Source organism: Oncorhynchus tshawytscha, unplaced genomic scaffold (genome assembly GCF_018296145.1).
Source record: "Oncorhynchus tshawytscha isolate Ot180627B unplaced genomic scaffold, Otsh_v2.0 Un_contig_5351_pilon_pilon, whole genome shotgun sequence".
Classification (NCBI taxonomy): Eukaryota; Metazoa; Chordata; class Actinopteri; order Salmoniformes; family Salmonidae; genus Oncorhynchus; species Oncorhynchus tshawytscha.
Window position 1 is genome coordinate 66898 of NW_024609687.1, and position 25603 is coordinate 92500.

Here is a 25603-nt window from a genome sequence, read left to right on the forward strand (position 1 = left end):
ATTTATTGTGTATCAGCTAGTTGTATTTATTGTGTATCAGCTAGTTGTAGTTATTGTGTATCAGCTAGTTGTAGTTATTGTGTATCAGCTAGTTGTAGTTATTGTGTTGTGTATCAGCTAGTTGTAGTTATTTGTGTATCAGCTAGTTGTAGTTATTGTGTATCAGCTAGTTGTAGTTATTGTGTATCAGCTAGTTGTAGTTATTGTGTATCAGCTAGTTGTAGTTATTTTGTGTATCAGCTAGTTGTAGTTATTCAGCTGTATCAGCTAGTTGTAGTTGTATCAGCTAGTTATTGTGTATCAGCTAGTTGTAGTTATTGTGTATCAGCTAGTTGTAGTTATTGTGTATCAGCTAGTTGTAGTTATTGTGTATCAGCTAGTTGTAGTTATTGTGTATCAGCTAGTTATAGTTATTGTGTATCAGCTAGTTGACATCTAGTTATTGTGTATCAGCTAGTTGTAGTTATTGTGTATCAGCTAGTTGTAGTTATTGTGTGATCTGACATCTAGCCTGACTCTCAGAGATATCAGTTAGTAGAAATCAGCTAGTTGTTATTGTGTATCAGCTAGTTGTAGTTATTGATAGAAATCAGCTAGCTTCAGTTGACATCTAGCCTGTTAGTATCAGCTAGTTGTAGTCTGGATGATCAGCCTGTGTATCAGCTAGTTGTAGTTATTGTGTATCAGCTAGTTGTAGTTATTGTGTTGTGTATCAGCTAGTTGTAGTTATTGTGTATCAGCTAGTTGTAGTTGTTGTGTTGTGTATCAGCTAGTTGTAGTTATTGTGTTGTGTATCAGCTAGTTGTAGTTATTGTGTATCAGTTAGTTGTAGTTGTTGTGTTGTGTATCAGCTAGTTGTAGTTATTGTGTTGTGTATCAGCTAGTTGTAGTTATTGTGTATCAGCTAGTTGTAGTTATTGTGTATCAGCTAGTTGTAGTGATTGTGTATCCAAAATTATTTAACAAATTCTTATTTTCAATGACGGCCTAGGAACAGTGGGTTAACTGCCTTGTTCAGGGGGAGAACAACAGATTTGTACCTTGTCAGCTCGGGGGTTTGAGCTTGCAACCTTCCGGTGACTAGTCCAACGCTCTAACCACTAGGCTACCCTGCCGCCCCGCTGCCACCCCATATGAGGTACGTGAAGAGTAACAAACGGGTGAAATCCAACCCGAAACGGACCCTACAGCTCTGGATACACAACGTGATCTGACATCTAGCCTGACTCTCAGAGATAGAAATGCAGAATTTAAATAAAGAGAAATAAAATAAACAACATAGCAACATGAAATGTAACGGTGCCTTTTTGGTTCGGTAGGATGACAGCCACTCATAGCTTCCTCCTCCTCTCAGCCTGTATAGATGCTGTGCTGTGTCCGTATATATACCCACCTTCAACTGCCCCAAAGCCGCTAAACCATGCTCTGCTATACCTAACCCCTTCTGTTGTCCCTCTGACATGCAAGAGTAGTGTCTCTGCAGTGTGTGTGTGTGTGTGTGTGTGTGTGTGTGTGTGTGTGTGTGTGTGTGTGTGTGTGTGTGTATACTTAATGTGTGTACACCTGTAGTGAATAACGGTCATGTGTGCGTGTGTGTGTGTGTGTGTGTGTGTGTGTGTGTGTGTGTGTGTGTGTGTGTGTGTGTGTGTGTGTGTGTGTGTGTGTGTGTGTGTATATACTTAATGTGTGTACACCTGTGTGTACACCTGTAGTGAATAACGGTCATGTGTGCAGACGGTCATGTGTGTGTGTGTCTCTGTGTGGCCACTAAGACCACTGGCAGGAGCAGTCGGTGGGTTCCTGTATAGAGTAGTTGACCCACGTGGAGTTGCCACTGCAGTAGAGCTGCACGGAGCGCCTCTGCAGCCCCATCTCACGGCAGCACTTACAGAACCTGGCGTACGTGTTGATGTTGTAGTTGTAAATACTGGCCGACGGACACTTCCCGTCACATGACACTATGTTGACCTGGAGGGGGAAAAAAAAAAATGTAACAAGGTGGATGTAATGCTAAATGTGAATATCCTAATCCTGCCGACTACGCCAAATATAGCATTAAGGACAGTTCGTAGCTGATCTACGCCATATAAAATGACCGTACCTCTTTAATCCAGGTCGTGTAGATGGGCTATGAATTATCCTTAATGCTACATAAAGATTAGCTTTTTGCGTTTTCTTTTTTTAAGACATCATGATAAAAGCCGTTATCGTGATGAAGATATTGCTTAACTATCGTGGCACAATAATCCATGATGGACTTGACCCTCCTACTCATCCAGAAACACGTTTCCCAGACATGGTGCTATTCCTACATTTTGATGTAACATTTATATAACCAGGTCAGAATCAATTAAGACAAAAAAAAACGTACCGGTCTGTTACTGCGACAGTCGTTCTTCCGTATCGTCATCCTTACTGTCACCTTCTGACAGGACTTCCCATCTTCTTTACCTGCAGGGTTCACAAATACAATGACCACACATCACATCAGTCTGGATCTGGTTCTGACCACACATCACATCAGTCTGGATCTGGTTCTGACCACACGTCACATCAGTCTGGATCTGGTTCTGACCACACATCACATCAGTCTGGATCTGGTTCTGACCACACATCACATCAGTCTGGATCTGGTTCTGACCACACATCACATCAGTCTGGATCTGGTTCTGACCACACATCCCATCTGTCTGGATCTGGTTCTGACCACACATCACATCAGTCTGGATCTGGTTCTGACCACACATCACATCAGTCTGGATCTGGTTCTGACCACACATCACATCAGTCTGGATCTGGTTCTGACCACACGTCACATCAGTCTGGATCTGGTTCTGACCACACATCCCATCTGTCTGGATCTGGGTCTGACCACACATCACATCAGTCTGGATCTGGTTCTGACCACACATCACATCAGTCTGGATCTGGTTCTGACCACACATCACATCAGTCTGGATCTGGTTCTGACCACACATCACATCAGTCTTAATATGGTTCTGACAACACATCACATTGGTCTGGATGTGGTTCTGACCACACATCACATCAGTCTGGATCTGGTTCTGACCACACATCCCATCAGTCTGGATCTGGTTCTGACCACACATCCCATCAGTCTGGATCTGGTTCTGACCACACATCACATCAGTCTGGATCTGGTTCTGACCACACATCACATCAGTCTGGATCTGGTTCTGACCACACATCTCATCAGTCTGGATCTGGTTCTGACCACACATCTCATCAGTCTGGATCTGGTTCTGACCACACATCTCATCAGTCTGGATCTGGTTCTGACCACACATCACATCAGTCTGGATCTGGTTCTGACCACACATCACATCAGTCTGGATCTGGTTCTGACCACACATCACATCAGTCTTAATATGGTTCTGACCACACATCCCATCAGTCTGGATCTGGTTCTGAAGAACAACCATTAGACCATTAGAACACATGAACAGAGAGAGACAGAGGAAGTAGAAACCATGAAGGAACACATGAACAGAGAGAGACAGAGGAAGTAGAAACCATGAAGGAACACATGAACAGAGAGAGACAGAGGAAGTAGAAACCATGAAGGAACACATGAACAGAGAGAGACAGAGGAAGTAGAAACCATGAAGGAACACATGAACAGAGAGAGACAGAGGGAGTAGAAACCATGAAGGAACACATGAACAGAGAGAGACAGAGGAAGTAGAAACCATGAAGGAACACATGAACAGAGAGAGACAGAGGAAGTAGAAACCATGAAGGAACACATGAACAGAGAGAGACAGAGGAAGTAGAAACCATGAAGGAACACATGAACAGAGAGAGACAGAGGAAGTAGAAACAGTACAACTGTTGTCATGCTGTCAGAATGTAAATTGTACATAAGACAAGGTTTTTGTTAGCGACAATACCCCACGGCGGCAATATTGATTTTAACGTGAAATGGTTTAGGGAGGCCAGAAATAAGTCATACTTGAATATCAATTGTATGAGAGGTCTGCGATGCGTAAGCCTATTGGTTTAATCCTCTGTGTAGACGAGGCGTCAGTGTAAAAAACAAAAACATGTTAACCAATGTGTAATTCCATCACAGAATTCTTTCCCCCACGTAGCTGCCTAGTTAATCAACTAAAATGTGTTACTAAGAATCCTATGTGATGATAACACATTACTACCCTATGTACCTATTGACAAGGGTCTACTTTCAACCACTTCAAGCAGAAGACATAATGTTGACAATCTAATGGTTATAAGACTGACATTTATGTGTATGTCATAATATTTTTTTTGCAATAGTTTATGACACAATTTATTTTTTTTAAAGCATGACAAATGACATATCCCTGTTACAATGCATGGAGCTGATGTAATATCTGACATTTATCGCCTAGTAACACGGATATGTCCGTTGTCGTAAGAGTGAAAAGCCCACTATAACCTCTAATAAAAGTAAGTTTCAGAAACAGAACAGATACCCTTTCACCAGAATACATCTAGTACTTGTTAGCAGGTGATGTTATTGTTTGGATAATATGGCATAAAATATTTCAGTGCTACTGCACATCATCTTTCAGGAAGACTAGGATGGGGGAAACTATTTTATTTACCTTTATTTAAATAGGCAAATCAGTTAAGAACAAAATCTTATTTTCTATGACGGCCTAGGAACAGTGGGGTTAACTGCCTTGTTAAGGGGCAGAACGACAGATTTGTACCATGTCAGCTCGGGGGTTTGAACTTGCAACCTTCCGGTTACTAGTCCACCGCTCTAACCACTAGGCTACCCTGTCGCCCCACTATGGGAAGTATTACATAAAGAGGAGCACACAATTATTTTTATAAATGGATACAAATTATACCATATTAGCCAAAACATTAGCGACAGTACAAACCCCCAGAACACCCGTGTTCAGCAGTACTAAAAGACGCCCTACTACAGTTCAAGACACCATGCAGACATCTAACCGACTGCAGACTACTTGGCCACTACCAACAGTACATTGTTGGCGATCAACAATGCACTGCCCCCAACAGTGCAAAACGGGGAAAGATTTAGCTGTGTCATGTGATCCGCAGAGGACAATTGGAGGAAAAATGGCAACAAAATAGTGGATGACAACAACAAAAAATGACACGTTTTTTTTTAAGAGTCTGTTTTGACTTGTCCTGTACTGTAATTGTTTATGTAAAAAAAAAAGGGAGTACATTGTTGGATATCAACAATGGTGCTGGCAAGCCTTGTTGTCTCATAGAGATCTGTATCAGTGACGGGTACCTCGTTCACAGTTTGTGTTAACTGTGGGTGTCAGGGGACTAACAGGGAAGGGGAAGAGAGAATATCCGGTACCTGGTGGGATTGGTACACCAACACAAAAAGGAAGAAAAGTAACCCAACTCCATCTTTCTAGTTCTGTATGCTTTTCAATGACGTTACCGTAAATACCATAGTAGCATTTCTATATGCTTTTCAATGACGTTACCGTAAATACCATAGTAGCATTTCTATATGCTTTTCAATGACGTTACCGTAAATACCATAGTAGCATTTCTATATGCTTTTCAATGAAGTTACCGTAAATACCATAGTAGCATTTCTATATGCTTTTCAATGACGTTACCGTAAATACCATAGTAGCATTTCTATATGCTTTTCAATGAAGTTACCGTAAATACCATAGTAGCATTTCTATATGCTTTTCAATGAAGTTACCGTAAATACCATAGTAGCATTTCTATATGCTTTTCAATGAAGTTACCGTAAATACCATAGTAGCATTTCTATATGCTTTTCAATGAAGTTACCGTAAATACCATAGTAGCATTTCTATATGCTTTTCAATGACGTTACCGTAAATACCATAGTAGCATTTCTATATTTTTCAATGACGTTACCGTAAATACATAGTAGCATTTCTATATGCTTTTCAATGACGTTACCGTAAATACCATAGTAGCATTTCTATATGCTTTTCAATGAAGTTACCGTAAATACCATAGTAGCATTTCTATATGCTTTTCAATGACGTTACCGTAAATACCATAGTAGCATTTCTATATGCTTTTCAATGACGTTACCGTAAATACCATAGTAGCATTTCTATATGCTTTTCAATGACGTTACCGTAAATACCATAGTAGCATTTCTATATGCTTTTCAATTTCGTAAATACCATAGTAGCATTTCTATATGCTTTTCAATGTTAATTACCGTAAATACCATAGTAGCATTTCTATATGCTTTTCAATGAAGTTACCGTAAATACCATAGTAGCATTTCTATATGCTTTTCAATGAAGTTACCGTAAATACCATAGTAGCATTTCTATATGCTTTTCAATGAAGTTACCGTAAATACCATAGTAGCATTTCTATATGCTTTTCAATGACGTTACCGTAAATACCATAGTAGCATTTCTATATGCTTTTCAATGAGTTACCGTAAATGTCTGATTAGCATTTCTATATGCTTTTCAATGACGTTACCGTAAATACCATAGTAGCATTTCTATATGCTTTTCAATGAAGTTACCGTAAATACCATAGTAGCATTTCTATATGCTTTTCAATGAAGTTACCGTAAATACCATAGTAGCATTTCTATATGCTTTTCAATGAAGTTACCGTAAATACCATAGTAGCAAATGTAAACTGCTGGTTTACATTTGTCATTGGTGTGTGAACAAATTCATGTATGGATGTTGAATCCCCCTGAACACGCCAAGTGTGGCCTTTGGCAGTCATGGTAACATGGATGTCAGATTAGATTATTTTGCTTGTAAAGTGTATGACGGTTATTTTCACTGAAAAGCATCTATTCCTATTACTGTTAATAGACCCTTTGGGGGGGGCATAGTAGAGCCACAACATCATATTGCTGTAGGTATTGCCTAAAACAGTAGGTAGTTTCCACAAAAGGGGGGAAACCAAAATATTTTAAGCATAAGCGGAGTGAGAAAATGTCTGATTGAAGTGGTGAGGTCATAAACTGAAGGACAAACATATACTGGGAAACACACGTTATCCGACAAACAGGTAGCATAGATTAACTTCAGTAGAAGCAGGTGGGGAGAGACTAAATATGGGCATACAGGAAGAGACTAAACATGGGCATACAGGAAGAGACTAAACATGGGCATACGGGGAGAGACTAAACATGGGCATACGGGGAGAGACTAAATATGGGCATACAGGAAGAGACTAAACATGGGCATACAGGAAGAGACTAAACATGGGCATACAGGAAGAGACTAAACATGGGCATACAGGAAGAGACTAAACATGGGCATACAGGAAGAGACTAAACATGGGCATACAGGGAGAGACTAAACATGGGCATACAGGAAGAGACTAAACATGGGCATACAGGAAGAGACTTAATATGGGCATACAGGGAGAGACTAAACATGGGCATACAGGGAGAGACTAAATATGGGCATACAGGGAGAGACTAAACATGGGCATACAGGAAGAGACTAAACATGGGCATACAGGAAGAGACTAAACATGGGCATACAGGGAGAGACTAAACATGGGCATACAGGGAGAGACTAAACATGGGCATACAGGAAGAGACTAAACATGGGCATACAGGAAGAGACTAAACATGGGTATACAGGGAGAGACTAAACATGGGCATACAGGGAGAGACTTAATATGGGCATACAGGAAGAGACTAAACATGGGCATACAGGGAGAGACTTAATATGGGCATACAGGAAGAGACTAAACATGGGCATACAGGAAGAGACTAAATATGGACATACAGGGAGAGACTAAACATGGGCATACAGGAAGAGACTAAAGATGGACATACAGGGAGAGACTAAACATGGACATACAGGAAGAGACTAAACATGGGCATACAGGGAGAGACTAAACATGGACATACAGGAAGAGACTAAACATGGGCATACAGGGAGAGACTAAACATGGGCATACAGGGAGAGACTAAAGATGGGCATACAGGGAGAGACTTAATATGGACATACAGGGAGAGACTAAAGATGGGCATACGGGGAGAGACTAAACATGGGCATACAGTGAGAGACTTAATATGGGCATACAGGGAGAGACTAAAGATGGGCATACGGGGAGAGACTAAACATGGGCATACAGGGAGATACTTAATATGGGCATAAAGGGAGAGACTAAATATGGGCATACAGGGAGATACTTAATATGGGCGTACAGGAAGCTACCCAGAAACCATAGCTGGACAGGTAGTCTTTCTCTTTACTCACATGTCTTGCAGCATCCATCCATGTAACTTACAATGGTTCCACCAATCTAGAGTGGAGACAACAGTCACATCTCAGGGGTTAAAGGTCAACTAAAATAACATCATAGAGAGGTAGTAGTGTTACAAAGACTGACCAAAGCGTGTGTGTGTGTGCGTCTGTGTGTGTGTGTGTGTGTGTGTGTGTGTGTGTGTGTGTGTGTGTGTGTGTTAACCATACCTTCATACACTCTGTCTGGTTGAAAGGTGGACAGCTGAATGAGTAGGACACCAGGGTCGGGCCTGACAGTGTGTCGGTACAATCATACTTCATACAGTCTGACACCCACGACTTCCCAGGCTGAAACATCAATACAATCATCCAGATCAATACATTATTACTTTACCTTGATGATCTGCAGTGTTGTTAACCTGGGGGTACCTGGCCTATCAGAGGGTAGTACCAATATTAGATAACCTGGGGGTACCTGGCCTATCAGAGGGTAGTACCAGGACTGATTAGATAACCTGGGGGTACCTGGCCTATCAGAGGGTAGTACCAGGACTGATTAGATAACCTGGGGGTACCTGGCCTATCAGAGTTTAGTACCAGGACTGATTAGATAACCTGGGGGTACCTGGCCTGTCCAGAGGGTAGTACCAGGACTGATTAGATAACCTGTGGGTACCTGGCCTATCAGAGGGTAGTAACAGGACTGATTAGACAACCTGATGGATCTGGCCTGTCCAGAGGGTAGTACCAGGACTGATTAGATAACCTGGGGGTACCTGGCCTATCAGAGGGTAGTACCAGGGCTGATTAGATAACCTGGGGGTACCTGGCCTATCAGAGGGTAGTACCAGGACTGATTAGATAACCTGGGGGTACCTGGCCTATCAGAGGGTAGTACCAGGGCTGATTAGATAACCTGGGGGTACCTGGCCTATCAGAGGGTAGTACCAGGACTGATTAGTTAACCTGGGGGTACCTGGCCTGTCCAGAGGTTAGTACCAGGACTGATTAGTTAACTTGGGGGTACCTGGCCTGTCCAGAGGTTAGTACCAGGACTGATTAGATAACCTGTGGGTACCTGGCCTATCAGAGTTTAGTACCAGGACTGATTAGATAACCTGGGGGTACCTGGCCTATCAGAGGGTAGTACCAGGACTGATTAGATAACCTGGGGGTACCTGGCCTGTCCAGAGGTTAGTACCAGGACTGATTAGTTAACCTGGGGGTACCTGGCCTATCAGAGTTTAGTACCAGGACTGATTAGATAACCTGGGGGTACCTGGCCTATCAGAGGGTAGTACCAGGGCTGATTAGATAACCTGGGGGTACCTGGCCTATCAGAGGGTACTACCAGGACTGATTAGATAACCTGGGGGTACCTGGCCTGTCCAGAGGGTAGTACCAGGACTGATTAGATAACCTGGGGGTACCTGGCCTGTCCAGAGGTTAGTACCAGGACTGATTAGATAACCTGGGGGTACCTGGCCTGTCCAGAGGGTAGTACCAGGACTGATTAGTTAACCTGGGGGTACCTGGCCTGTCCAGAGGTTAGTACCAGGACTGATTAGATAACCTGTGGGTACCTGGCCTATCAGAGGGTAGTACCAGGACTGATTAGATAACCTGGGGGTACCTGGCCTATCAGAGGGTAGTACCAGGACTGATTAGATAACCTGGGGGTACCTGGCCTGTCCAGAGGGTAGTACCAGGACTGATTAGATAACCTGGGGGTACCTGGCCTGTCCAGAGGTTAGTACCAGGACTGATTAGTTAACCTGGGGGTACCTGGCCTATCAGAGGGTAGTACCAGGACTGATTAGATAACCTGGGGGTACCTGGCCTGTCCAGAGGTTAGTACCAGGACTGATTAGTTAACCTGGGGGTACCTGGCCTGTCCAGAGGGTAGTACCAGGACTGATTAGTTAACCTGGGGGTACCTGGCCTGTCCAGAGGTTAGTACCAGGACTGATTAGATAACCTGGGGGTACCTGGCCTGTCCAGAGGTTAGTACCAGGACTGATTAGTTAACTTGGGGGTACCTGGCCTGTCCAGAGGGTGAACCATTGCTGTACTGTACCTTGTAGAGGAGTGTAGTACCGTTGTCATTGTGGTAGAGACAGGAGATGTTCCTGCAGACACCACAGCACATCATCTGGTCTTTGGGAGGGATGTATATCTGGTTCTAAAAGATAGTACAGGCCTACAGTAACATATATATTCATATATACTGTAGTAATAGTTATAGTACCTGTATTGTATATATATATATGTATTCATATCTACTGTAGTAATAGTTATAGTACCTGTATTTTATATATATATATGTATTCATATCTACTGTAGTAATAGTTATAGTACCTGTATTTTATATATATGTATTCATATGTACTGTAGTAATAGTTATAGTACCTGTATTTTATGTATATATTCATATCTACTGTAGTAATAGTTATAGTACCTGTATTTTATATATATGTATTCATATGTACTGTAGTAATAGTTATAGTACCTGTATTTTATGTATATATTCATATCTACTGTAGTAATAGTTATAGTACCTGTATTTTATGTATATTCATATCTACTGTAGTAATAGTACCTGTATTATAAATTATTTTACTTAAAAATCATACAATGTGATCTTCTGGATTTTTTTTTTAGATTCCGTCTCTCACAGTTGAAGTGTAACTTTGATAAAAAATTACAGACCTCTACATGCTTTGTAAGTAGGAAAACCTGCAAAATCGGCAGTGTATCAAATACATGTTCTCCCTACTGTATATATATATATATATATATATATTTACACACATATATATGTTAGTGTCTGTTAGTGTCTTAACGACCGTTCCACAGGTGCATGTTCATTAATTGTTTATAGTTCATTGAAAAAGCATGGGAAACATTGTTTAAACCCTTTACAATGAAGATCTGTGAAGTTATTTGGATTTTTACAAATTATGTTTGAAAGACAGGATCCTGAAAAAAGGATGTTTCTTTTTTTCCTGAGTTGATATATTCATATATACTGTCGTAAGAGTAATAGTACCTGTATTAACAATACTAGCAGTAGGCTACTGCTGAATAGGGACAGCAATAGAAGCATTTGGAGCAGTTGAGGTATCAAACACTAGCATTAGGCTAGGAGTACTGAATAGGGACAGTAATAGTAGCATTTGTAGCAGTTGAGGTATCAGATATTAGCATTAGGCTAGTAGTACTGAATAGGGACAGCAGTAGTAGCATTTGTAGCGGTTGAGATATCATACATTAGCATTAGGCTAGGAGTACTGAATAGGGACAGCAGTAGTAGCATTTGTAGCGGTTGAGATATCAGACATTAGCATTAGGCTAGGAGTACTGAATAGGAACAGCAGTAGTAGCATTTGTAGCAGTTGAGGTATCAGACATTAGCATCCTGATGCTAACTGACTAACCGGTTGGCACTGAGCAGAGCAGTTGGTGGTGGCGGTGCGGAGGAGGTGGAAGCCCGTGGTGGGATCCAGACTGTGGCTACACTGGGTGGTGAGACACACCCCCTCCTGACTGTGATCCACGAGGGTCTGACCTGGATGCATAACACCCCGCTCCCCGTCCACACACACCGCCTCACGCACTGTAAGAGGGGTACAGACAAACACAGGCACAGACACGCATGAACACACATTCATTAAAAATGTACTGTACATGAACACACTTATATAATATGAAATATGAAATGATTGTATAATGGAAAAGGTTTGTTACTGTCTAATGATACCCGTGCACTTACCACAGTTAAATCTCTTACAGGAACACTGGTTCGTTGGGTCTGCTAGGAAAGCCCTGTCCACCTGCATGGTCTCTCCCTATTCAGAAGACAACACGTCAGCCAGCGAACAGCACAGCTATACAGCACAAACAAACACAGAGATAACACGAACACATCCACTACAGAGATAACACAAACACATCCACTACAGAGATAACACGAACACATCCACTACAGAGATAACACGAACACATCCACTACAGAGACACATCCATTACAGAGATAACACGAACACATCCATTACAGAGATAACACGAACACATCCACTACAGAGATAACACGAACACATCCACTACAGAGATAACATGAACACATCCACTACAGAGATAACACAAACACATCCACTACAGAGATAACGCAAACACATCCACTACAGAGATAACACAAACACATCCACTACAGAGATAACACATCCTCTACGAGAGAACATGATCACATCCACAACAGAGATAACACGACCACATCCATTACAGAGATAACACGAACACATCAATTACAGAGATAACACAAACACATCCACTACAGAGATATGATCATCTCCATTACATCCATTACAGAGATAACACGAACACATCCACTACAGAGATAACATGAACACATCCTCTACAGAGATAACACGATCACTTCCAGTACAGAGATAACATGAACACATCCTCTACAGAGATAACATGAACACATCCTCTACAGAGATAACACGATCACTTCCAGTACAGAGATAACACGAACACATCCATTACAGAGATAACATGAACACATCCACTACAGAGATAACATGAACACATCCTCTACAGCGATAACATGAACACATCCTCTAAAGAGATAACATGAACACATCCTCTACAGAGATAACATGAACACATCCTCTACAGAGATAACATGAACACATCCATTACAGAGACACATCCATTACAGAGATAACACACTCCTCTACAGAGATAACACATCCACTACAGAGATAACACGAACACATCCACTACAGAGATAACACAAACACATCCACTACAGAGATAACACGAACACATCCACTACAGAGATAACATGAACACATCCACTACAGGAACACATCCATTACAGAGATAACACGATCACATCCATTACAGAGATAACACGAACACATCCATTACAGAGATAACACGAACACATCCACTACAGAGATAACACGAACACATCCTCTACAGAGATAACACGAACACATCCACTACAGAGATAACACGAACACATCCACTACAGAGATAACACGAACACATCCACTACAGAGATAACACGAACACATCCACTACAGGGACATATCCATTACAGAGATAACACAAACACATCCTCTACAGAGATATCATGAACACATCCTCTACAGAGATAACACAAACACATCCACTACAGAGATAACACGAACACATCCACTACAGAGATAACACGATCACATCCATTATCATGTGGAATCATACAGAAACCTACCAGAACACATCCTCTACAGAGATAACATGATCTCATCCATTATCATGTGGAATCATACAGAAACCTACCAGAACACATCCTCTACAGAGGTAACATGATCACATCCATTATCATGTGGAATCATACAGAAACCTACCAGAACACATCCTCTACAGAGGTAACATGATCTCATCCATTATCATGTGGAATCATACATAAACCTACCAGAACACATCCTCTACAGAGATAACATGATCTCATCCATTATCATGTGGAATCATACAGAAACCTACCAGAACACATCCTCTACAGAGATAACATGATCTCATCCATTATCATGTGGAATCATACAGAAACCTACCAGAACACATCCTCTACAGAGATAACATGATCTCATCCATTATCATGTGGAATCATACAGAAACCTACCAGAACACATCCTCTGGAGACAAGGAGACACATCAACACGGAGATAACATGATCTCATCCATTATCATGTGGAATCATACAGAAACCTACCAGAACACATCCTCTACAGAGATAACATGATCTCATCCATTATCACTGGAATCATCAACACACAGAAACCTACCAGAACACATCCTCTACAGAGATAACATGATCTCATCCATTATCATGTGGAATCATACAGAAACCTACCAGAACACATCCTCTACAGAGGTAACATGATCACATCCATTATCATGTGGAATCATACAGAAACCTACCAGAACACATCCTCTACAGAGATAACATGATCTCATCCATTATCATGTGGAATCATACATAAACCTACCAGAACACATTTTGGCTTCGACAGTTTGTCACACGCACATTCTGGAAAAAAATAGGGAAACAAAAAATAACATTTTCAATTTGTGTTATTTTTTTGGGGGGGGGATGAATAAACTACATGAGAGTTAGACTGATTCAACTGGAGGCTAACAGGTTGCAACGTGATGGAGGAGGACGCATGTTCCCCCGTTACGTGATGGTGTAAGAAGCTACTTTACCGCAGGTGTGCAGGGGACAGCAGTGGTCTGGAGGGGACACGGTGACAGCAGACATCCCCAAGGGACATGACAACTCAGCACACCGGTACGGCTCACACACTGCACACACACACAGGAATCAGAGACACTCAACACACTGTGTGTGTGTGAGACACATCAACACACTGGTGTGTGTGTGACACGTCAACACACGTGTGAGTGTGTGTGAACATCAACACACGTGACACATCAACGTGTGTGTTGTACTCACCACAGTGGTAGACAGGACAGCAGAGGTCTGTACTGTTGGCGTCCACCGTCAACACCTCTCCATCCTGGCAGTTTGGAACCACCTCCAAACAGGAACCACACACTGGAGACAAGGAGACACATCAACACACTGGAGAAAGGAGACACATCAACACACTGGAGACACATCAACATTGAACAAATAGCTGGGCTGATAGCGTTGACTGGGGACAGGTTTAGAGCCACTTGGCTTCTGGGCTGTGGCAGGAGCATTCTGGATGAATGTTGAAGAACAACACTGGAGAAAGGAGACACATCAACACACTGGAGAAAGGAGACACATCAACACACTGGAGAAAGGAGACACATCAACACACTGGAGAAAGGAGACACATCAACACACTGGAGAAAGGAGACACATCAACACACTGGAGAAAGGACACATCAACACACTGGAGAAAGGAGACATCAACACACTGGAGAAAGGAGACATCAACACACACATCAACACACTGGAGAAAGGAGACACATCAACACACTGGAGAAAGGAGATCAACACATCAACACACTGGAGAAAGGAGACACATCAACACACTGGAGAAAGGAGACACATCAACACACTGGAGAGAGACACACATCAACACACTGGAGAAAGGAGACACATCAACACACTGGAGAGAGGAGACACATCAACACACTGGAGAAAGGAGACACATCAACACACTGGAGAGAGGAGACACATCAACACACTGGAGAAAGGACACACTGGAGAAAGGAGACACATCAACACACTGGAGAGAGGAGACACATCAACACACTGGAGAAAGGAGACACATCAACACACTGGAGAGAGGACACACATCAACACACTGGAGAAAGGAGACACATCAACACACTGGAGAGAGGAGACACATCAACACACTGGAGAGAGGAGACACATCAACACACTGGAGAGAGGAGACACATCAACACACTGGAGAGAGGAGACACATCAACACACTGGAGAGAGGAGACACATCAACACACTGGAGAAAGGACACACATCAACACACTGGAGAGAGGAGACACATCAACACACTGGAGAAAGGAGACACATCAACACACTGGAGAAAGGAGACACATCAACACACTGGAGAGAGGAGACATCAACACACTGGAGAGAGGAGACATCAACACACTGGAGAGAGGAGACACATCAACACACTGGAGAGAGGAGACACATCAACACACTGGAGAGAGGAGACATCAACACACTGGAGAAAGGAGACATCAACACACTGGAGAGAGGAGACACATCAACACACTGGAGAGAGGAGACACATCAACACACTGGAGAAAGGAGACACATCAACACACTGGAGAGAGGAGACACATCAACACACTGGAGAGAGGAGACACATCAACACACTGGAGAGAGGAGACACATCAACACACTGGAGAGAGGAGACACATCAACACACTGGAGAGAGGAGACACATCAACACACTGGAGAGAGGAGACACCACAGTTTGACAGCAAAACACATAACTTTAACAATGTGTATAATGGCATGACAAAGATTATATTCTGGTTATGTTGTGGGATGATGCTGGTCTGTCATGGTTGTGGTTATATTGTGGTCATGGTTGTGGTTATATTGTGGTCGTGGTTGTGGTTATATTGTGGTCATGGTTGTGGTTATGTTGTGGGATGATGCTGGTCTGTCATGGTTGCATTGTGGTTATATTGTGGTCATGGTTGTGGTTATATTGCGGTCATGGTTGTGTTTATATTGCGGTCATGGTTGTGGTTATATTGCGGTCATGGTTGTGGTTATATTGTGGTCATGGTTGTGGTTATATTGCGGTCATGGTTGTGGTTATGTTGTAGGGATGATTGCTGGTTATATGGTTGTCATGGTTGTGGTTATATTGTGGTCCTGGTTGTGGTTATATTGCGGTCATGGTTGTGGTTATATTGTGGTCATGGTTGTGGTTATATTGTGGTCATGGTTGTGGTTATATTGTGGTCATGGTTGTGGTTATATTGTGGTCATGGTTGTGGTTATATTGTGGTCATGCTGGTTGTGGTTATATTGGTTATATTGTGGTCATGGTTGTGGTTATATTGTGGTCATGGTTGTGGTTATATTGCGGTCATGGTTGTGGTTATATTGCGGTCATGGTTGTGGTTATATTGTGGTCATGGTTGTGGTTATATGTGCGGTCATGGTTGTGGTTATATTGTGGTCATGGTTGTGGTTATATTGTGGTCATGGTTGTGGTTATATTGTGGTCATGGTTGTGGTTATATTGTGGTCATGGTTGTGGTTATATTGTGGTCATGGTTGTGGTTATATTGCTGGTCTGTCATGGTTGTGGTTATATTGTGGTCATGGTTGTGGTTATATTGTGGTCATGGTTGTGGTTATATTGTGGTCATGGTTGTGGTTATATTGTGGTCATGGTTGTGGTTATATTGTGGTCATGGTTGTGGTTATATTGTGGTCATGGTTGTGGTTATATTGTGGTCATGGTTGTAGTTGACTCACTACAGATGTGTGCCAGGCAGCAGCTGCCATCAGCCCTGGTGGCGATGAGGGTCTGGTCCTCTCTACAGGCTGGGACGTCTGACTCACAGCGCTCTGGGTCACACTCTGTACACAACACACACACACACAGAAATACACATACAACACACAGTTTAAACATATGTATCACCATGGCCGAGTATCATCATATAGCCTAGTATCACCATATAGCCTGGTATCATCATATAGTCTGGTATCATCATATAGCCTGGTATCATCATATATTCTGGTATCATCATATAGCCTAGTATCACCATATAGCCTGGTATCATCATATAGCCTGGTATCATCATATAGCCTGGTATCATCATATAGTCTGGTATCATCATATATTCTGGTATCATCATATATGCTGGTATCATCATATAGAATAGTATCATCATATAGTCTGGTATCATCATATAGAATAGTATCATCACATAGCCTGGTATCCTCATTTAGCCTGTCAACATCATATAGAATAGTATCATCACATAGCCTGATATCATCATATAGTCTGATATCATCATATATCCTAGTATCATCATATAGCCTGGTATCATCATATAGCCTAGTATCATCACATAGCCTGATATCATCATATAGTCTGATATCATCATATAGAATAGTATCATCATATAGTCTGGTATCATCATATAGAATAGTATCATCATATAGCCTGGTATCATCATATAGCCTGGTATCATCATATATTCTGGTATCATCATATAGTCTGATATCATCATATATCCTAGTATCATCATATAGCCTGGTATCATCATATAGCCTAGTATCATCACATAGCCTGATATCATCATATAGTCTGATATCATCATATAGAATAGTATCATCATATAGTCTGGTATCATCATATAGAATAGTATCATCATATAGTCTGGTATCATCATATAGCCTGGTATCATCATATAGCCTGGTATCATCACATAGCCTGATATCATCATATAGTCTGATATCATCATATAGAATAGTATCATCATATAGTCTGGTATCATCATATAGCCTAGTATCATCACATAGCCTGATATCATCATATAGCCTAGTATCATCATATATCCTAGTATCATCATATAGCCTAGTATCATCATATAGCCTGGAATCATCATATAGAATAGTATCAGCATATATAATTGTAACATTATATAGTCTAGTATCATCATATAGTCTAGTATCATCATGTAGCCTGTTATCATCATATATCCTAGTATCATCATACCTAATTGTATCATTATATAGTCTAGTATCATCATATAGCCTGGGATCATCATATAGCCTGGTATCATCATATAGAATAGTATCATCATACCTAATTGTATCATTATATAGTCTAGTATCATCACATAGCCTGATATCATCATATAGTCTGATATCATCATATAGAATAGTATCATCATACCTAATTGTATCATCATATAGTCTGGTATCATCATATAGTCTGGTATCATCATATAGCCTGGTATCATCATATATTCTGGTATCATCATATAGCCTAGTATCATCATATAGCCTAGTATCATCATATAGCCTAGTATCATCACATAGCCTGATATCATCATATAGAATAGTATCATCATATAGTCTGGTATCATCATATAGTCTGGTATCATCATATAGTCTGGTATCATCATATAGCCTGGTATCATCATATAGTCTGGTATCATCATATAGCCTGTTATCATCATATATCCTAATATCATCATTTATAATTGTATCATTATATAGCCTGGTATCATCATATAGCCTAGTATCATCACATAGCCTGATATCATCATATAGTCTGATATCATCATATAGCCTAGTATCATCATATATCCTAGTATCATCATATAGCCTGGAATCATCATATAGCCTAGTATCATCATATAGTCTGATATCATCATATAGAATAGTATCATCATATAGAATAGTATCATCATATAGTCTGGTATCATCATATAGCCTAGTATCATCACATAGCCTGATATCATCATATAGCCTAGTATCATCATATAGTCTGATATCATCATATAGTCTGATATCATCATATAGAATAGTATCATCATATAGTCTGGTATCATCATATAGCCTAGTATCATCACATAGCCTGATATCATCATATAGCCTAGTATCATCATATATCCTAGTATCATCATATAGCCTAGTATCATCATATAGCCTGGAATCATCATATAGCCTGGTATCATCATGTAGCCTAGTATCATCATGTAGCCTGGTATCATCATGTAGCCTGGTATCATCATGTAGCCTGGTATCATCATATAGCATAGTATCATCATATAGCCTAGTATCATCATATATCCTAGTATCATCATATAGCCTAGTATCATCATATAGCCTGGAATCATCATATAGAATAGTATCAGCATATATAATTGTAACATTATATAGTCTAGTATCATCATATAGTCTAGTATCATCATATAGCCTGGTATCATCATGTAGCCTGGTATCATCATGTAGCCTAGTATCATCATACCTAATTGTATCATTATATAGTCTAGTATCATCACATAGCCTGATATCATCATATAGTCTGATATCATCATATAGAATAGTATCATCATATAGTCTGGTATCATCATGTAGCCTGTTATCATCATATAGAATAGTATCAGCATATATAATTGTAACATTATATAGTCTAGTATCATCATATAGCCTGGTATCATCATGTAGCCTGTTATCATCATATATCCTAGTATCATCATACCTAATTGTATCATTATATAGTCTAGTATCATCATATAGCCTGGGATCATCATATAGCCTGGTATCATCATGTAGCCTGTTATCATCATATATCCTAATATCATCATTTATAATTGTATCATTATATAGCCTGGTATCATCATATAGCCTAGTATCATCACATAGCCTGATATCATCATATAGTCTGATATCATCATATAGCCTAGTATCATCATATATCCTAGTATCATCATATAGCCTGGAATCATCATATAGCCTAGTATCATCATATAGTCTGATATCATCATAAGACTTAGTATCATCATATAGAATAGTATCATCATATAGCCTAGTGTCATCATGTAGCCTGGTCTCATCATGTAGCCTGGTATCATCATGTAGCCTGGTATCATCATGTAGCCTGGTATCATCATCTAGCCTAGTATCATCATAAGACTTAGTATCATCATATAGTCTAGTATCATCATATAGCCTGGTATCATCATGTAGCCTGGTATCATCATGTAGCCTAGTATCATCATATAGCCTGGTATCATAATATAGCCTGGAATCATCATATAGCCTGTTATCATAATATAGCTTAGTATCATCGTATGGCCTAGTGGTGGTGATTATACAGAACCCCTCACCACAGACGTAGTCTGGACAGCAGGAGTCCTCTCTGAAGTAAGACACCAGCTTCTCTCCATACTGACACTCCGGGGGGAAGATGTCACACAGGGTCTGGTTACAAACTGGATGACAGACAGAGAGACAGACAGACAGAGAGAGAGACAGACAGACAGACAGACAGACAGACAGACACCATCAGATCAATACAAACCAATCACAATACATAATGGCCGCCTAAACATCGTTCCTAAATTGTTCAAGTGGAACTGAAGTTCCTGTTGACATTGAGTTGAGCTCTCAACTCTTTGAAGTTACTTCACAATTGTTTTCAGGGCCATCGGATTCATTCTTTTTGAGTAGTGGTCCACTTGTGACAGAGTCTTACAGCAGGCTTTCATAGGACAGCAGCTGACTTTGCTAAGTTGGTTCAAGTCATTGGTGTAAAGTACTTAAGTAAAAAATACTTTAAAGTACTACTTAAGTTGTTTTTTTGGGGGTTATCTGTACTTTACTTTATTATTCATATTTTTGACTACTTTTACTTGGGCTCCTGAGTGGGGGAGCAGTCTAAGGCACTGCATCTCATTACAGACACCCCGGTTTGAATCCAGGCTGTATCACAACCGGCCGTAATTGGGAGTCCCATAGGACGGCGTACAATTGACCCAGGTTTGGCCCAGGTTTGACCCAGATTTGACCCAGGTTTGGCCCAGGTTTGACCCAGGTTTGGCCCAGGTTTGACCCAGGTTTGGCCCAGGTTTGACCCAGGTTTGACCCAGGTTTGGCCCAGGTTTGGCCCAGATTTGACCCAGATTTGACCCAGGTTTGGCCCAGGTTTGACCGGTGTAGGCCGTCATTGTAAATAAGAATTTGTTCTTAACTGACTTGCCTGGTTAAATAAAAAATATATACTTTGCTATGGAAAATGATGTACTTTTTTACTGCCTACTGCCTCTGATCTGAGGGACTCACTAAACACAAATGCTTTGTTTTTAAATGATGTCTGAGGGTCGGAGATGATGTCTGAGGGTCGGAGATGATGTCTGAGGGACGGAGATGATGTCTGAGGGTCGGAGATGATGTCTGAGGGTCGGAGATGATGTCTGAGGGTCGGAGATGATGTCTGAGGGTCGGAGATGATGTCTGAGGGTCGGAGATGATGTCTGAGGGTCGGAGAGGATGTCTGAGGGTCGGAGATGATGTCTGAGGGTCGGAGATGATGTCTGAGGGTCGGAGTGTAAACCCTAGCTATTCGTCAAATAACAAAATAAACATTCAAATTGTGCCGTCTGGTTTGCTTAATATAAGGAATTTTAAATTATTCGTACTTTTACTTTTACTTTTCATACTTAAGTATATTTTAGCACCTACATTTACTTCTGATATTTAAGTATATTTAAAACCAAATACTTTTAGACTTTTACTGAAGTAATATTTTACTGGGTGACTTTTCTTTTTACTATTAAGGTATCTTTACTTTTACTCAAGTATTTAAATCGAGTACATTTTCCACCACTGGTTTAAGTTATTTGGTTTAACCCACTAAGTTTTAGGTTAACCTAACTTGAATTTTCCCAGTGTACTGTAGTAATGTGCTAGTTGCTTACCGCAGGCTTTCTGTGGGCAGCAGGAGGTGTCGTCTGCCAGACCGATGACCACTTCCCCGGCCCTGCGGCAGAGCGGCTGAGACACGGCAGAGCAGTTATACTCCACGGGAACGATACTGTCGTTGTCACAGCGATACATACAGCAGCCATCTTTAGACGCCTTCCACACCTCGCCAGGAGCACGGGGTACACCCGAACTGTCCGTACAGGCTGGGACACACACACAGATAAAATATGTACTGAAGTGTAAGATATCTTCCACACCTCGCCAGGAGCACGGGGTACACCCGAACTGTCCGTACAGGCTGGGACACACACACAGATAAAATATGTACTGAAGTGTAAGATATCTTCCACACCTCGCCAGGAGCACGGGGTACACCCGAACTGTCCGTACAGGCTGGGACACACACACACAGATAAAACATGTACTGAAGTGTAAGATGCATTACTCAGATGTTCTTACCAGACAAGGCGACTTACAGACCAGACCAGACTAGTAGACCAGACCAGGACCAGACTAGACCAGACTAGACTAGACTAGACCAGACCTAGACTAGACCAGACTAGACCAGACCAGACCAGACCAGACCAGACCAGACCAGACCAGACCAGACCAGACCAGACCAGACTAGACCAGACTAGACTAGACCAGACCAGACCAGACCAGACCAGACCAGACCAGACCAGACCAGACCAGACCAGACCAGACCAGACTAGACCAGACTAGACTAGACCAGACTAGACCAGACCAGACCAGACCAGACCAGACCAGACCAGACCAGACCAGACCAGACCAGACCAGACTAGACCAGAGACCAGACCAGACCAGACCAGACCAGACCAGACTAGACCAGACCAGACCAGACCAGACCAGACCAGACTAGACCAGACTAGACCAGACCAGACCAGACCAGACCAGACTAGACCAGACCAGAGACCAGACCAGACCAGACTAGACCAGACCAGACCAGAGACCAGACCAGACCAGACCAGACTAGACCAGACCAGACTAGACCAGACCAGACTAGACTAGACCAGACTAGACCAGACTAGACCAGACCAGACTAGACTAGACCAGACCAGACTAGACCAGACCAGACCAGACCGGGTGTTTTGTATCATATGAATGTTGACCAGTGTTCATTTGATTGTGTGTGTGATGGCGGAGGGTTGATCAGTGAAGGCTTACCACACTTCTCAGGGGGGATGCAGAGGGCAGAGTAGGGTCGATGGAGCAGAGTGCCCTCAGGACAAACACATCCCTCTGTCAGGCCTGTACACTGCTCAGGGTCGTGGTCAAAGTCGTGGTTGGAGCAGGACTGGGCTGTACAGGTAGGCAGACAGGCCTGGTAACGCAGTCGGTCTGGACACATGAATGCTGGGAGAGGAGAGAGGTGAGACAGACACTGTTTTAAACTGTTCATAAACATTATCAGAACCACGACAGGCGTCAGAGCTTCATTCAATATTCTTATGTCCATGATGCAGAACTTTGTCTTTTGCTTTACACAATGACATTGACTGACATGAAAACATTATACTGTGGGTGTGTTGACTGACATTAAAACGTTATACTGTGAGTGTGTTGACTGACATTAAAACGTTATACTGTGGGTGTGTTGACTGACATTAAAACATTATACTGTGGGTGTGTTGACTGACATTAAAACATTATACTGTGAGTGTGTTGACTGACATTAAAACATTATACTGTGAGTGTGTTGACTGACATTAAAACATTATACTGTGAGTGTGTTGACTGACATGGAAACATTAAACTGTGAGTGTGTTGACTGACATTAAAACATTATACTGTGAGTGTGTTGACTGACATTAAAACATTATACTGTGAGTGTGTTGACTGACATGGAAACATTATACTGTGAGTGTGTTGACTGACATTAAAACATTATACTGTGAGTGTGTTGACTGACATTAAAACATTATACTGTGAGTGTGTTGACTGACATTAAAACATTATACTGTGAGTGTGACTGACATGGAAACATTATACTGTGAGTGTGTTGACTGACATTAAAACATTATACTGTTAGTGTGTTGACTGACATGGAAACATTAAACTGTGAGTGTGTTGACTGACATTAAAACATTATACTGTGAGTGTGTTGACTTACTAGGAAAATTATACTGTGAGTGTGTTGACTGACATGAAAACATTATACTGTGAGTGTGTTGACTGACATGGTAACATTATACTGTGAGTGTGTTGACTGACATGGTAACATTATACTGTGAGTGTGTTGACTGACATGGTAACATTATACTGTGAGTGTGTTGACTGACATGAAAACATTATACTGTGAGTGTGTTGACTGACATGGTAACATTATACTGTGAGTGTGTTGACTGACATGGAAACATTATACTGTGAGTGTGTTGACTGACATGAAAACATTATACTGTGAGTGTGTTGACTGACATGGTAACATTATACTGTGAGTGTGTTGACTTACTAGGAAACATTATACTGTGAGTGTGTTGACTGACATGGTAACATTATACTGTGAGTGTGTTGACTGACATTAAAACATTATACTGTGAGTGTGTTGACTGACATGAAAACATTATACTGTGAGTGTATTGACTGACATGGAAACATTAAACTGTAAGTGGGGCTGCAGGTAGCCTAGTGGTTAGAGCATTGGACCAGTAACCGAAAGGTTGCTGGTTCGAATCCCTGAGCTGACAAGATAAAAATCTGTCGTTCTGCCCCTGAACAGGCAGTTAACCCCCGGTAGGCCGTCATTGTAAATAAGAATTTGTTCTTTAACTGACTTGCCTATAAATTAAAAGTGTATTGACTGACATGAAAACATTATAGTGTATTGACTGATGTTATACATTATAGTGTATTGACTGACATGAAAACATTATAGTGTATTGACTGATGTTATACATTATAGTGTATTGACTGATGTTATAACATTATAGTGTATTGACTGATGTTATAACATTATAGTATATTGACTGATGTTATAACATTATAGTGTATTGACTGATGTTATAACATTATAGTGTATTGACTGACATGTTAAAACATTATAGTGTATTGACTGATGTTATAACATTATAGTGTATTGACAGACATGAAAACATTATAGTGTATTGACTGATGTTATAACATTATAGTGTACTGATGTTATAACATTATAGTGTATTGACTGATGTTATAACATTATAGTATATTGACTGATGTTATAACATTATAGTGTATTGACTGATGTTATAACATTATAGTGTATTGACTGATGTTATAACATTATAGTGTATTGACTGATGTTATAACATTATAGTGTATTGACTGATGTTATAACATTATAGTGTATTGACTGATGTTATAACATTATAGTGTATTGACTGATGTTATAACATTA

General features: G+C 41.0%; 1 protein-coding gene across 1 annotated transcript in view; it reads right to left on the reverse strand.

The window, feature by feature from the left end:
• Positions 1-1713: 1713 nt before the first annotated feature.
• otog (otogelin) overlaps positions 1714-25603 on the reverse strand; it is a 121587-nt gene continuing 97697 nt past the window's right edge. Inside the window, exons 40-54 of the mRNA XM_042316955.1 lie at positions 23398-23586; positions 22206-22415; positions 20616-20720; positions 17242-17346; positions 14734-14835; positions 14484-14582; positions 13900-13912; positions 12230-12236; positions 12001-12076; positions 11666-11844; positions 10306-10410; positions 8457-8576; positions 8241-8286; positions 2372-2451; positions 1714-1968 (exon numbers count right to left, since the gene is read on the reverse strand). Of these exons, the coding sequence (XP_042172889.1) occupies positions 1768-1968; positions 2372-2451; positions 8241-8286; positions 8457-8576; positions 10306-10410; positions 11666-11844; positions 12001-12076; positions 12230-12236; positions 13900-13912; positions 14484-14582; positions 14734-14835; positions 17242-17346; positions 20616-20720; positions 22206-22415; positions 23398-23586 (1637 nt within the window). The 3' untranslated portion in view covers positions 1714-1767. The remainder of the gene's footprint in view (positions 1969-2371; positions 2452-8240; positions 8287-8456; positions 8577-10305; positions 10411-11665; positions 11845-12000; positions 12077-12229; positions 12237-13899; positions 13913-14483; positions 14583-14733; positions 14836-17241; positions 17347-20615; positions 20721-22205; positions 22416-23397; positions 23587-25603) is intronic.